The sequence below is a fragment of the Argiope bruennichi genome, chromosome X1 (assembly GCF_947563725.1).
Source record: "Argiope bruennichi chromosome X1, qqArgBrue1.1, whole genome shotgun sequence".
Classification (NCBI taxonomy): domain Eukaryota; kingdom Metazoa; phylum Arthropoda; class Arachnida; order Araneae; family Araneidae; genus Argiope; species Argiope bruennichi.
Window position 1 is genome coordinate 50191245 of NC_079162.1, and position 17099 is coordinate 50208343.

General features: G+C 25.5%; 1 protein-coding gene across 7 annotated transcripts in view; it reads right to left on the reverse strand.

The window, feature by feature from the left end:
* LOC129958160 (disco-interacting protein 2-like) overlaps positions 1-17099 on the reverse strand; it is a 187148-nt gene that overhangs the window by 24289 nt on the left and 145760 nt on the right. For all 7 annotated transcript variants that reach the window (XM_056070398.1, XM_056070400.1, XM_056070394.1 and 4 more), the window contains exons 2-16: positions 10170-10244; positions 8762-8839; positions 7570-7698; positions 6397-6648; positions 6108-6254; positions 5975-6030; positions 4891-4948; positions 4744-4817; positions 4381-4504; positions 3755-3846; positions 2747-2857; positions 1022-1145; positions 598-701; positions 380-482; positions 234-298 (exon numbers count right to left, since the gene is read on the reverse strand). In XM_056070398.1, the coding sequence (XP_055926373.1) occupies positions 234-298; positions 380-482; positions 598-701; positions 1022-1145; positions 2747-2857; positions 3755-3846; positions 4381-4504; positions 4744-4817; positions 4891-4948; positions 5975-6030; positions 6108-6254; positions 6397-6648; positions 7570-7698; positions 8762-8839; positions 10170-10244 (1592 nt within the window). The remainder of the gene's footprint in view (positions 1-233; positions 299-379; positions 483-597; positions 702-1021; positions 1146-2746; positions 2858-3754; positions 3847-4380; positions 4505-4743; positions 4818-4890; positions 4949-5974; positions 6031-6107; positions 6255-6396; positions 6649-7569; positions 7699-8761; positions 8840-10169; positions 10245-17099) is intronic.

Sequence of the window (17099 nt, forward strand, 5' to 3'; positions counted from 1 at the left end):
GGTACTAATTAAAGATTATAAATTACTTTCGGTTTTAAAAAGCAAATATTATTAAATAAGAATGAAAAAATTTTAGAATTTAATAAGAATTGCATCTTTCACTGTAATTAATATTTAAATGAAGAATACCTTTAAATCTCACTAACAACAAAATAATATTTTTCAACATCAAATTTATTTTATAATTACAGACCTTTTAAACAAAATATAGAGCAAATTATTTTATCTCTTACTGTAAGAATACTATGCCACAATCCCACATCTCTTTTGAAATCCAAAACACACACCATAACTTCACCTAGAAAAAATTACAGATTTTTATATACTTAAGATTAAATTAATTTATAAATCACTAATAAAAATCAAACACAATACTTACCTTCAGTATAATTGCAAGCTGCTGTTAATGTTCTGCAATGATTTGCCATAGCCACTCTTGTAACTGCAACACCTTTCATGGCCCCATCTTTATCAACAGTATACTATAAAATTATTTTAACTGTGATGAACTAGAAAATCATTGAACATGACAAAACCACAAACATAGAAAATAAAACATTTATTTTGTTTCAAAAATAATTCACACACACACGTTACCTCTATGTATGCAGGTGTTTCCTCAGTTAACCTAGATGGTGGAGTCCAATCTTTAGGGGGTTTACTGAGATGCTCTGTCACAACCCAATTTAATTTTGGCCATCCTGGAAGAGATAAAAATATTAATACAATTTCTTTCTCCAAATCTGTATGTTTTCTCTGCAATTTCAGCAAAGCAAATGTAACCTATCTAATTCAAAGTTCATTGTGCTTTCATTCATTCTAAGTACAATGCACCCATTTACTGATCCTGTAGAATTACTTTAGCTTCATATTTATTTCAATGAATCATAGTTTTAGAAATAACATACATATTAAAATATTTTATAAGAAAATTTTTAATTCCAGTACCAGAAAAAATACTGAACAATGATATTAATATATATCAATTTGTAATTTATTATACTCATAAAATAAAACCTACCCCTAAAAATATGAATATCACCAGTAGCAGTTTTCGGAAGACCTTTATAACATGCCTCAGATGTAAGTGCGTAACTTACACCACAACTTCCTAACAAAAAGCCTATCTGTTGAGAACCTGCATCCTAAAATTTACAAAAAGAAGTATCAGAAACACTGATGAATAACACAAAAAGAAGAAAAACACATAATCGCAACTATTTGGCCTATTATGGATGAAAGGTAGGCGAAAAAAGCTTGATAGGAAAGTAAGGTTTATAGAATTCCGTCCTATCACCAATCCATGCCATTTTAAACATGCTCTCACTCATATAATCTGGCTTCTTAATACAGTTGGATGCTTAATTTTCTAATGTGAAATTTTGAAGAAATAGTATTTAAACATGTTAATAAAGAAAAATCTTCAAATGTTTATTTAAATGTAGGAAATAAAATCATGTACAGTCAGAATACAATGCTTTTAAAATAAATGAAACCTTGCCATAAAACGATGCGTTACACCTTATAAAAATTTAAATATTTTATTTTTAAGGTATTAATGATTAGTGAAGATCAAAGCTTTGCATGAGAAAGTTAAAACTGACAGTTTTTGGTTCCTGGCAATGTTTCTTCCTTTTAGCCTTAGTTGAGTCTATTGTATATGTGCATATATATAGTAGAGGATTAACAATTGTTTTAATTTGCATTTTCATCAGAATCTATTTTATTTCTACAATTGTAGTTTTAAAAATTGTATTTTATCAAATATAATCACAAAAATTATTAAAGACATAAGAGTCTTTATGCATTAGATATGCTAGTAATAAAATGTTTTTAAATATATAATATATCAAAGATTTTTAAATTTTCAATCAATTTAAACGATTTTATAATAGCTACTAACTGTACAAGATTAAAAATAATATTTACAACATTCTCTAATATAAAGTTAAAAAAAAAATATGAAAACAAAATAACATTCAAGAATAAATCCATAAAATGAATATATTTCATTGGATAAAATTCGATATACTTTCATTCATCAAAAAATGTACGGCTGTTCCAATACAAACAAAATTCTGAAAGCATTGCTTTTAATTTCCACGAAATGTTTTATTCTGATACAAGAAGAGAGAAAGGGGAAACTCACAAATTCAATTTTCTTGCAAATTTTTTAATACAACACTTTTTTTTAGCATTATTAAGAAAAGCACGTATTAACAATATATATATATATATATATATATATATATATATATATATATATATATATATATATATATATATATATATATAAAAACTATTCAATTAAAGAAACCAAACTTTGTTTGATTCTTGAAAAGTTCCATGTCATGATTATTCATTGATATAAGATGTGCTGTATATAAAATGTTGCAAATAATAAGTTGAATGCTTCCATAAATATAATATGTACTTTAAGAATATAATTCACTATTCTTAATTGGACTTACAGTAAATAGCATAAAGCTTTAATGTCAACCATTACTTGGAATCTATTCTTAAACAAAGAGAAATTATGAAACATATAGTTGCTGAATGAAACCGATTAAACAAACTTTTAAATGCCAACAGATACGAATTTTAATTTCCACATTTCCAAGTTCATTTTCAAATACAACTATCCATGAATGTATTTTAAAATTCCAACGAGATTATTTATTTAAAAGTTGCAAGCAAAATAAAAAAAAACTTTACGAATGCTTAGAAAAACGAAGAATCAACCTACCCTTCTAGTAAGTGGTACTTCAATAGGAACAGGTACTACTCCAGCAGTGACACACCCATAAAATGCACACATAAAAGAAAGTGGGTCGCTGTTAGGGTATACCAATGCCACCTGTGGGATGGGAGAAAAAATATTTCAAAAATAATTTTACCTAATAATATTTCAACTAATTTCTAAAAAATTATTTACATATATTGAGATAATTTTCATATAAGATATTGTGACTATGTATATATAAATGTACTATATTCTTCGATTGGACTGATTTAAAAAAAACTTTGCACACTTATTCTTTAGGAGCAAAAAAAAAAAAAAAAAAAATACTGTTAGCCTTTCAAAGTCCAAAAGTTAATAAACTATTCACAATTCATTAGAAATTAAATGAAATTTTGCCACTTTTCTGCATTAAATTCCAAGAAAATCTTTTATTGCTAGCTTAAAACTCAAAATTTTACCTCTTGAGTGATGCTAATTTCTTTTATGTGCTATTTTTTCCTTAGTCATTATTACTTTTTTCAAAATTAATGTAGAAGATTTTGAAATATGGCAAGAGTAAGACTGATTTACTCCAGCATTATTTTTTAAAATGGTTTTTTTTATTGGTTTAATATAGTTATTTACAGATCCCTAAAAAATCTAATTTGCCCTTCATTTTCAAGCGATTACAAATGATCAAAGGCAGTCAATAAAGTAGTGTGGTATAATAAAAGTATCGTGTGTATTATATCTCAAATAAAATTAGTTTTTTACATTAAAAATATTGCATATGAACAAATCTGTATTCCAAGCAACAAGGGGCATATTAACTAGTTCATGACAAGCTCATCAATAAATTATATTTCAACTCAGTTATATCTCAGTAAAGAAACAGGGTTGATAATAGCTTTTAAAAACAGAAAATTATTAACTATTGCAACATCTTTTCCTTAAAACTAGATTTAATACTGAGTAGCAAGCTAGAGGGAAAGAGAGAGAGAGAGACAAAGGATGAAGGAAGAAAAGACTTACTCGATCACCAGGTTTGATTCCAACTTCTCCTTTTTGGCCAACTTTATTTAACAGGTTGTAGCCTATTTTTTGAGATCTGCTTAATAATTTACCTAATAAATGAAAAAAATTGTGGACATACATATTAAAATAAAAGTAGGGTATATTTTATTATTTCAGACACTCATTAAACATTCAAGCTTAGACTTCATTTGGCAGCTTATATATGTGGCAACTTTAAAAAGATATTAATATTAAGAATTAATCAAATAGTATCTTTGAAAAATATATCCGTTAGATCTCAATGGAAAACAGGAGCTGTAGATCATACTTTTAACCATAACTGAGACATACAAAATAAAACACAGAAAGTATAAATTGTCAACATTATAACCATAACTTATAGCTACACAAAAAGTTGACACAAAATTAGAAATAGAATAACTCCTCATAGGATTTTTTTTTAATTATATGAACACAGATTTCACAATAATAAAAACACCTGGTTTGATGGTTATGATCACAAATGGTAAATCATTATTTTTTTACAAAACAATTTTTAATTACCTCTCAGAGAGAATGCAATTACAACTGAATACTGGTCTTCAAGCAAATTTTAAACAATAATTAATCCATAACACACATACCATAAGTTAAGGGAGCGCTAATTTTTCCTGTAGTGTCTAGAACAGTTGCAGCAGGTGCTTTAAAAGTCCCTGACCCGTATCTTTTTATAGCTGCTTCACACGTAAGAGGAAGGCCAGATGGAACCTATTTTTTGTAAATTCAAATATTGTAGTTTTGTTGAAACAAAAAGTAATTAGAATCATTCACATAATTTTCAATTATCAAACAAAAAGCAACAAGATATTTCAAGAAATAGATATAAAAATTTGAGAATAAATTATTCTTCCTCTTAAATTTACCACTAAATCAAATATACATAATAATAAGAAATTATAATGTTAAAAAAGAGAGAGTGAACCTGAGCAAATACAAAAAAAACTTACTAATAGCTCTTCGCCTGTAATAGGAGTCATTGTATTTCCCTCTGGTCTAGGGGCATTTGGATCTAACTGCTTAGCTAGATAAATAAAACAATATGAGTACACATTACAAGCTTTTCAAAATAAAATTAAAAAAAAAATTACACTCACTTTCTAAATCAGATTCATCATCTACATAAAATTCTGGCAAGGGTCTTCGTTTAGGCCTCTATAATGAAATAATAAAAGTTTAAAGATCTACAACAGGAAACCACAGTTACAAAAGACAATAGACATGAGATAACATAATAAACAAAAAATATGTGAAGTGATAAAGTACTTAAATATTCATTTAATGGGAGAGAAAATCATACACTAATATTTTTGGATTATTTAATTATCTAATTATTTAAAATAAATTTTAGAACGCTAATACAAAATTTGATGAGTAATCATACTAATATGATAAATTATTGAAAGCCATGACATAATTAATCATTTCAGCAAACAAAAGATATTTTTTATACGAAAAATTTTTTTTTCAAGCTAAATAAAAAATGTTTTATTGGTGAAATATGAACAAGATTGAAATGAGTGACACACCAGATTTAATTAGAGAATAAAATAGCTGAGAGCAGCAATAAACTCATATAACTTAAGGAAACAGACAATAATTATCATTTGATTTAAGTTTTTAAGATAATTAAACTATAACTTTTATTAATAATTACTTTTCCTGGTAAATCAAAGTTAAGAGCTTTTACTCATTTATCACTATGTACAAGATATTTCATCATATCGGAATATTCTGTTGAACTACTTTGCTTTGCATATTAATTTAAGTAAAATGGGCATGCAATAGATATCTGCCGAATATGACCTTTTTGATAGATAAAATATCTAAAATAAATACTATTTTTATTTCTCCTTTCTGGAGCTAGCATCTAATTTGCAAAATGTGGACAATGTGTTAAAAAGAAAGATCATCACTTCTGTATATATGAAATGTTCGGTTTTGAAATAACTTTTTTCTAGCACAAAAATTCAAGATTTTTAACTGAAATTCAATGACTAGAAAACACACTAATAGTTTTTCAATAACTGAACATTAATCAACAGACATAAATATGCAAATCAATATAATATTATATTATATATATACATATATGCAATTCTTTGCTAAATTTTTAAAAAATAGAACACATTATGAAAAATCCAACAACTATTAATTAAAAAATTCAAACTGTAAACACACCTTAAGAGTATTTAAAAGCTGTTGAATTTTGGCAGAAACTTTCCATTTTCCCGTACCTATAAAACAAATTATTATTTTTCATTTGGCAGAAAAATGATTATTACTTTCTAAGCTTTACAATGTTAAAACTGACCGGTATCATAACTGAGTCCTGTGGACGAATGGTGAGTAATACGAACTGAAGTCATATGGGCTTGATTATAACGATTAACATGATCAGCAGATGTCCATCTAGTGACTTCTGCAGAAGTATTTGTAACATCTGGTTGAACACTTAAACCTGAAATAAAAAAATTAAACAATTATATACAAATAAATTTTTAAACTTACTTTTTTTAGTATAGTAAGAAGAAGAACTCTGAATATAAGATTAATTTAGAAGGTTAAAGTTGGAAATATATTATAATGTTCGGTGATCATACTTGGAGTGAGATTCTGCATAACATCAGCAAGGTTTGTCATAGGACTAGCACAACTAGTGTGAACCCAATAATCATCTACTCTGTTAGGTCTTCCATTGTACCATTGTTGAGGAGAGGGAGTTTCGCGAGTAGATGATGTACTTGAAGTATCGGACTGAGATGTGGTAGCTTGGTGAATATTATGGGTAGGCAGATGTTCTTGCTCAGGGGTACTTCCTTCATTAACAGCACTATCATCATCAGATGAGGAATCTGTATTTTAACATTAAAACATAAAAAAAGTTACGATAAAATCACAATATGAATCCAAAATATAGATTAAATTGCTTTTTTATTAAATCAATTTAATATAGAGGCAATTAAATAATTCAGAATTATTAGAAAGAATATTTACAACTGCACATTTCATATGTATTTTAACTGCATTACAAATTCAAAAAGTTGGCTACTGTAAATAAATTTATTTTGCAAGAAGAAAGAGTAAAAAAAGGCAAATGGAACTCGTTCAACATATATATAAATACAAAAACATTTTTTTTTAAATTAGTTTTTTCTTATAAATGTCTATAACATGAGATAACTATATAAATGCAAATGGAACTAAGATAATTTCACTGGATTTTCATTTGAATTCTTCATAGAGTAGTAAGATTTCTAACAAATCTAAATATATTTTCTTGACTTCTTTAGTGAAAATTTTCATTTCAAATTATAATGAATTTATTACAGAATTATTGAACAAGAAATATCAGATATATTAATTTTCAGTCAAAAGGACAAAGTCAAATGGTTTTCATTAATTTAATTTTAATCTTAAGTAACTGTCATCCTCCTCCTTATCTATAAGTGATTTTCTAATTAACAGATGTTAATTAAAGCTTATGCTGAATTTTCATTATTAAGACTATGCAAAGCAAATTAGGGACAATTCTTTGAAAAAGACATGCACAGACAAATTAATAAGGTATATTACAAAATCTTATATAGTTAACTAAGTAAAAGTTTAAAATACTAAGCATAAAAAATGATAAATATCCTTATTTATGAATTAAATTAAACAATGATTTTTTCCCAATTAATCTTCAGCAATAATTCAAAAGCAAATTATAGTAATCTTAAATTCATAAAGTATTAATTTAGGATAAATACGATACATATTTAATTAAATATCACCTGATGCATGCCGTTCTCTAGAAGGAGAAGTAGCCATAACGGATGTTCTCTTAGATGGCATTGGGACTGACGGTTTTGGCCTATTTTGCATTGCAGCAAGTGCTTGTTGGACAGCTTCTTGACGAACCTCTATTTAATTTTAAAATACAAAGGATATTAGTAACTTACATATTTATTAAAAACATATTTCAATTCGTAGAAACATATGTTTTCTAAACAATGTATATTTATTTCAAGTAGTATTATATTTGAACAACATCAAATCATGTATAGCAATATAAATATTTTATTTATTTTCTAAAATTTGTGCACATTTTCATACTCAAAAAGGATTGTAAATTTAAAATAAATTTCTTTAAGAAGATGCAAAAGATACATCACAAAGGTAATATCTAGTTCTGTGAAACTTATTTTCTGTTTTCATTTAAAGAGAATAAAATGAAAAAAATATTAATTTTTTTCACATTATTTTAATCATATAATCAAGTGTTATAAAGACTGTCATAAAATGATTTAACAACTTTGTTTCAAATTTCCTTATTTATATTGTAAACATTTATTGAGTTATGTCTTAAAAATTTAAAACTAATTTATTTAATAACCCATAAACCAATTATTTTATAACCCTCAGCAGCACAACTATTGATTAAATAATTTACGACAGTGATTTCAAAATATTGTAATAATTTCATAAAATACCACTGTAAAGTTGATAATACTGTCTTGATATACACAATATGTCATAACCTAATGTTCTAGAAGAATATATGGAATTAGTTACTCATTTAAAAGAGAGAAAAAATAGAAATTTCAAGCTTCAGTAGGTTTCCAAGTGCCTAATATTGTTTACATGCTTGAAAGAATTAAATTTTCAAGTATTTTATTAAAAAAAAAAATGTTTATAGTTTTAACTGCTAACTTTATTTGATAAAATAATTAATTCAGTATGAATACAAAATAATAAGTAATAATTTTTTTTCTATTTCAGATATATTTTCAATATGAATTTATGTGCCATCAATATTTCTAGAGATGATGAGTAAATTAGTAACTAATTTATTTCAGTTGATCATCAGAATATTCTACTATATTATTCACAATTTCTACATGTATTTATTTAATCTACGCAATTGGCTACGGTAGTCAAATAGAATATATCTATAATGTAAGATTAAAAGAAAGATATCTCTACCTGAATGATATCGACTTTCATTTCGTGTAAGTCTTCGCTGAGCTCTTTTCTTGGCTCTTGTAGAAGGACTCGCAGCACCTTTTAAAAAATTAGGGTTAAAAACTATTTGAAAAAATAATAAATAATAAACCCTAGGTGAAATTAAACCATTGATAGAGCCTAAAATATTTTAGTAAAAGCATTCATTCAACTATTCAAAACAATAGCCACAGAAATAAAACTGCTTTATTATGATGATGCAAAGTTACTGCACAGATTAAGATAAGGAAATTTAATCCCTAAAATAATGAATGCTAGAAATTTAACTGAATACTGAATTATAATATTAATGAATAAATCAGTTGAATCACAACATATCAATAAGAAAAATGCAATATTTACTGATACTAAAATATGAAGAAACAATATAAAGCATTACATTTTGTCATACAGAACAGTAAAGATGTAATAATAGAACACAGACTGTAACAGCATATATTAATAAAAAAAATTCCCATAAAATTAATTTATAACAACAATGCTAAATAAATAAAAACAGCATTAAATTTTAATTTAAAGTAGTTATATAAAATTAATATGGATTTGCACCATATATTTTGATTAAAACATCCAAAGGTTTAAAAAAGTAACCATGCATTTACAAGGCTTGATTGAAAGAAATGAAAAATCAAAACACAATCCAAACAGATAGCTTTCATAGAATGTGGAACTATCTTTTAAACATATCCATTTATGTTCAATGAATGGATACATTTAAGCACTAATATTTCTTGAAGTTCAAAACATTAAGAAAGGATCATAGAGATAATTTCTACAATACAGGTATAAAAAAATATTTTTAAAACTATACTTCATTTCAATAGTTTTTTTATGAGTAAAAAAATGTATTGTTCAAGTCTTTTTATTTCTCTCCCGATTCTAAGTATTGAATTCTATGATGAATACCACATATGTTTAGGTTTATGATCATATATTATATGTTTTGTTTTTAAAAAGTTACTGCAATTTAAAAGTAACATATGTTTTAGTATTTCCCAGAATCGAAATAAATATTGCAATCTTAGCTGAATAATGAAACTAAATTTAAGGCATTTGCAAGTTAATTTAAAAATCCAAAATTAGCAATAATCTATATAATCTTAATCCTGCCATAGTTTAGAAGGATAACATGTGTTACATAAAGAAGAGGGATAGTTGACAGCTTTGGTGCTAGCAGGAGCAAGAGAGTAGGAGGACAGAATAGGTATTTTGGCACTTATTTCTTTATTACTGCAAACTATGGGAGGAAAGACCAGGAATAACACTGTAGTTCAGGCACCATTTAAATTTGTTAGGCAACAAAATATCAGTGAATTAAACATTACATATACCACATACATAAATTTACACTCAGGAAAAGTTTTCATACCTGTGCTACGAGCTGGCATATAAGGAGCCAACAACTTAGCTCTCTTCTTTTCATATCCCTTTTGAGTAATATCACCTAGAAATTAAAAATAAATTAACTAAGAATTCAAAAATTACTTTTGTGAATGCATACAAAAGAGAATACCAATTCCATCACAAAGGAATTTTTTAAAAAAATATCGAAGGTATAGTTATGTATACAGAAAATAAAGATGCAAATGGGATAAAGTTTTCACATTTTTCAATCCATATAAAACCTGGTTTTTATTCAAAAAGATTCATAAAATGAAAATGACTATATAAAAATAATTTAAACTTCATAAATCATACTTTCAAGCTATAACAGCTCCATTTCTCAAAATATATATTATCTATTACATTCAAATTACGAATAACATTAAAAAAAAGTCATTGTTCTTAATATTTCATATTTATAACAGTAACTACTTTTGGAGAATAAATAAATAGGAAATCTTGATTTTTCAATGTAATTTACTAGTTAAAAGAAAATGTAGAAAAAAAAAAAAAAAGTAACCTATCTAAGAATACATAGCTTTAAACAATAATTGCCAAGGTAGAAACCCATTTGCTCAAGAAATTCAAAAAGTAAAATATTCACATATACTTTAAACACTCAGCTTTTGTATAAATAGCTGCTGAAGAATTTCAACTGCTTCTTCTATTTTAACTCCTTTATATTATTTTAAGAAATGTAGAAGATGGGGGTCGAGGGGTAATAAGAGTTATTAGAACTGTTTATCAATTTACTAGCAATAAAAACAATTTATAAAGAAAAAAAATCTAAAAAACACAAAAAATTCAATATTTGTAATATAGGCAAAATTAAAATAATGCTATTATTTTAATTTGTTTATTTTAATGTTTTTTTCATTGTGTAAATTGTTTAATAGGTTATTTAAGAATCCAAATCTTAGATATTTGTATGGAGGGGGCAAATGTTTCATTCAAAAATACTCTAATTCTTGAACAATTTTATCAAGTTTTAAACATAATCAGCTATTTTATCGACTACATTTTTTTTCTCCCAAGCTGAGAATTTTTTATACATTAGAAATTTTAAACTTTTTCAAGATATGTCATCATTTTTTTAAAGACCTATGCAATATTTCACTTAATGTATAGTATATGACAGAAAGAAACACTTAATGCTACCAACTAATCAATATGAATTTTTTACACTATATAAATGTTAAAAACTAAACTTTTGCAGTGTCTATTTCCAGAAACAGAAAACAGAAGAAACTCAATTTCACTGGGATTATTGAATAAAAGCATAAAAAAATGGTTAACGAAGGGGGGAAAAAAACTGTATGTAAAGGTCTTATTTAGATAAACAAAAGAGAGCATAAAGTATAATATATTCTCTGCCAGAAGGGCTCCAAAGTTATATGAAGTTAACAGAAATTCAATTCATAGAAGTTGGACTTATCTGAGGATTATTAATATCAAAATTTTTTTTAATGTATTTGAAAATTAAGCATATTAAAAACATTTGCATATTCGCACAATTTTCCTAACAAAAAAAAAAAAAATGCCCAAAAAGTTTATACACTGCTCACACATGGAAATAACAAAAAGCATTCATATTAGCAAAAAAACTTTCACCATTTGGCTAGATTTGAAAAGTTTAGGTAATCACTCCTTAGAAAATTTATTTTAATTTTCTAAACTAAAATTGAAATATTACATAAGATGAAAAATTGTAAAAAATTCCACCCAAAATAGGATTTATTTTTTCCTCACATTATTGCAAACAATTACACTAACGTATCAAAAAATCTACCAAACAAATTTTCAAACAAATTAACTTGGTATAAGATTTTGGAAATCACGAAAAGACAATTTTCTAGAAGAAGAAATTCATGAACTTAAATCATTTTTAATGCTTAAGAATTGTTTCAATTTCAGACAAAAAGTCTATGGAGAAACGATTTAATCATTAGTATATCCATACAATTGACTAAGCTCTGAAATTACAGAGAATTCATAATTTCCAGAGGACATGAGATTTGATTTAAATTTATGAATTAAAATTACAAAACACAGCAGACAAAGTATGACATTTGGATATTAAAAATAATCAAAAATATCTAAGATGCCAATGAATCTCGTGCTCCAATTTGAAAACAGGAAAACTACATGCGATATAAAGAGTGAGTAAGAGGGAATTGTGTTCCATTACTAATGATTTATTCAATAACTAAGTATATATTCTTGCCCAAAGTATCTTGCCAAACATTCATATTTATGTCATAAAGTAACTACATTATACTACAGAAATATCTATAATGATTGTATTCAATTTCAACTATGATTCCATAGCACTTAAGATCAATAGGCATTTTTAATATTTCACTAATAATTTTAATTTCTTGATGTATTATTTGCATCAAAAATATTATCTAAAATTTGCATTAAAAATATTACCTAAAATTTGCATTAAAATTTTTAGAAGATCAAGAAACCAGTTAGCTATTCTGAAGTGTAACTCCCAATAATTGAAGGGGTATAGTAAAAACAAAGTTTTAAAAAATTACGATATGTAAAATTTAAGTATATTAACTATTATAAAAAGTAATTCCATTTAATTGTGATCTTCCTCAGATTATTGCTTTAACATAAATATACTATGAAATTAACCCCCTCCCCAAATGAAAAACTAAAAATCGAATAAATATCTTCTAAACATAAGTAAATAAACTAATAAAAGCTCATTCCACCATGAAAACTATTACCAAATCTTTCACAAGTTTATGAAAAAATTGTAAAACTATCTCATGATAAAAAAAATAAAGACTATTAAGTAGAAAATACAAATATATTATATTATATATACATATATGAAATCGAAACTGCTTTACTCCTAATATAACAACTCAATTAGTTGATACAGACAAATTCTTTGCACTGAACAGAAGATTACGGCACCTTTTTTAAAATATCAATCATATTTAAATATATCAAAAATCATGGATCAGTACATTACACTTTCAGTTATTTAAACAGTTTAAAGTTTTAATACAAACATTAAATCATCAAAAATGAAATCACCAATTGTAATTATAAATAATATGCATATGATGGCTTGAATTGTCCTACAGAATTAAAGAGATTGAATTTAAGTCAAACTCTTCAATTTTTTATAATTTTTGCATGTATTATCATAAAATATGCTATTTTCATAACCTGCACAGTCAATAAAATTTGAAAATTATTATTTAGGTAGGGTAAGGGGGGAAGAGGGTGATTGAAGAGAAATTCCAGCATTTAAATGATGATTTAATAGAAATTAGTACTTGGATACAATAATGAATTAAAAGAATATCTCTCCCAGGAGATAGTAATCCTAAGAATCTTATTCTGCAAGCAGATAATATGACCATTTTCTATTTGAATGTTAGTTTAATATTCAGTATTAAATGAAATCAATACTTAAACTAAGAAACTATTCTGCAAATCATTTACCAACCAAACAAGAATTTAAACTCCAACAAATTTATCAAATATAAGTCTGATACACAAGAAAATGTTTAGGTGGATGTACCAAAGTAGGTTAAAGTTGAAGAACTTTTAAACCATAATTAGCAAGAGTGACTGAGAAAGCAAGGCCTTCAGTACCATTTCATTTCATATACAAATAGTAAATGTCAAAAAACTTGGTTGGTTTAAGAGCTTCTTATTACAAGTTATATTGAAAGATTATTATTTTATTTCAGATTTCTTTTCCCTCCTCCCTCTAGAAATTAGAAGAAAAACAAAAAACAAAATTTCTATCAGATATTTAATACAGTTAACAACATAAACTTTCATTTTAAAAAAAAGGCACTGTAATTTAATATCCAATTTATAGATATTTAAAATCTATTAACATTTTATTAATTAAGGACATTAAAAAAGTAACTAAAACTACATTTAACATGGTGAAGTAAAAAGTGAAGAAATGCTCTGTACATACGAAGACTTATTGATTTTATTAAATTATTGGTTTTAATAAATAAAGTAAACTTATTGATTTTATTAAAAAAAATTTTTTTAACCCTCCTTACTCTGTAATCTTATAATTACAATTAATAAAATTTAACTTTAAAAATTTCTCATAGGCAATGAATTCTTTCATTTCATGGACGAAAGTTAAAAATTAAGAGACAGAGCAGAGTAAAGGATCTGAACTGACACAGCTTTCACTTATTTATCATTAGTCATTTTCGGCAACTAGTTGTTTCTCTAGGAATAAGGGCTACATTTAAATTCAATTCATTTTCTTGCATAATATTTCCTATTCATGGTACTTTCTGTAAAGTATTTTTAAACATCTAATTGTGATAGATATTTAAGATATGCTATTTTAGCAGCCATACACCTGATTTGTTTATTTTGAACTTAAACTGTACATTGTCAAATGTGGTAACTTTACTTTCTTATTTTTCATATAAAATAAAAAATATTTCATAGAAAATGAAGAATTCCAATATTAAAATTATACAGTGGATTGTACTTATATTATATGTGCATGCCCTGCATGTTATGTAAAGTAGAGCATGCCAATTAAAAAATTACAGAATAATCAATATGGTCTTTCAGCAAATTAAATATATTCTTAAACATCTCCAAGAGCTTGTCCATAAACTCCACAAAATCATTTGATGAAATTAAATACAAATGTACAGATTTATAAAAAACCTACTAAAAATAAGAAAAATGTGCAAATTCTCTATTCTTTAGCTTTTAACAATACAAGAAAAACGTCTGATTAAATTATTGCAAAAACAATAAAAATAATTTAAATTCAATGCCACAAAAAAAGGTATTGTTGGAAATATTGCATTACATTTTTCTTTAAAAAAATCATTAATATTTAAAGAAAACTGCGTGACAGCTAAACTAGTATTTAAAAAAATAAAATTTTAAAATTGTGCATAAAACATTCTTTTCAGTCATTATATTTCTTAAGTTAATGAAAAATGTGAAATTTTACTTAAAATTAAAAAATTCAAGTAAGCATTTCCACCCTTCAAGGTATATTTATACTAAATGTGATAGATCTAGGTCCAATACAGTGCACTAATAGATACACATTGGCTTTTATTATTAGTTGAGATCATAACTCAAAGGCTAAGATTAATTTAGCCTATGGATGGCAAGATTAATCCAACACTACATGATGACTATTTTAAAGAGAATTTAAGGTTTCAATTAAATATTTTTTAAAAATATGCAATTCTTTCTTTTTTATTAAAAAATCTAACTTCAAAGTAGAAATGTAAATAGTGAATTTTTATTCAGTAATTGTTAAATCCTTAAAAACAAAAATTAATTCAAAAGTAGGAAAACTGTATGTGATGCCAGTATGAATTGGTTGCACTGCATTTAGCATAAAAATAAAACATCAAAATTAATGTATATTTCTACATAATTGTGCAAAAAAAAAAAAAAAAAAAAAAATTATTATAAATTAAAATGGAAAGAAAAAGCCATGGTTTCCCAGTCAGCCAATAATTCAGTAAACAGAATCTGGTTCATAACATATATCATAACAGTAAATTAGTCTATGTAATAGCCCTTCAACTTTAGAATAAGGCAAAAATCCAACTTATCTAGAAACTTTTAGATAAACACAGCTTAATAAAAATCTTCTTCTAATTGACTTCAGAAAAAAGATTTTCTTCTTTTTCACAAATATTTTAAAAGAAATATAATTGTCAGTTGGGAAACACTTTGAATTATATAAAAATGCAATTTTTACTTGATTTCAAAAAATATTTAACAGTATTAAATTTTATGAAAGAAATACCTGATAGGTGACAAGAAATATTAAAAGAATTTCAATAATAAAGATAAAATAATCCAATAAAACATACAAATGGAAAAATCAATCTTGAAAGATAAGACATCTGAATTACAAGATAATAAAATAATACTAATCCCTCGTAGATATTTCTAGTGCAATATTTTTTTAATTAAAAACAGTTGTAAATACTTTCTTTTGAACACTAAGGCAACTTTTGCAATGGTAATATACCAAATAAGTGAAAAATGAGTAATTCATAGTTTTTAAACATAGGAACTATATGGCAAAATAGAAAGCTGAGAAAAAAAAAATCTAGCAGAAATGTGTTCTTTTGAAATTGAATTGAAACCTGCTTATGAATCTTAGAAACATTATCATACATTTCAATTACGGATAGAAGCATTTTGCTTACCAGTTACAATTTTTCAGATAACTCTCTCTCCTAATTTTGATTTTATTTTAAAAGGAAGATAATAAATAATAATAGAAAAAAAAATCCTTCAAATATCAGAGAGAGAGAAGCTATGTTACAGCAAAGTGATGATATTGCTGAGCTACTCTTCCACCAAACTAGTAGGTATGGAATCAATTGTCACACTAAAAATTTTAGTTTCAGTGCAAAATACAAAAATAATTTGTCTTTCAGTTATTTGAAAACTTAGCTATTTTCATTTATACTTATTTTCACTGATAAAGTAGTTGGAATTTTTGAACTTATGTTGCAAATTTAAAATTTATATATTTAAAAACAGAAAACCAGCAAGTGAAAAAATGCATTTTTAAAACATTTAATAATACTTTCTACTTACTATGTTATTAATAAACAAAAGACAATGCTGATTTTTAAGTAAATTCATTCAGTTTTACATTAATTATTAATTGGAATTTCATTAGACAATTTGACAATTCCAAAACTAAATTTTATAATTTAGCTAACCTGACATGAGTGTAGCTTATTATATTTTGTTAACATAAATTGCAAGGCTTTTAAATAAATGAATTAATTTCCATATTGAGGGTTAAGGTAGTATTTACAAACTCTATATAATTTATGCTGTGTTCATTATTTCTTAAAAAATTTAGTAGTATTATTCTCCACCACCAACACTATTTTAAACTGTA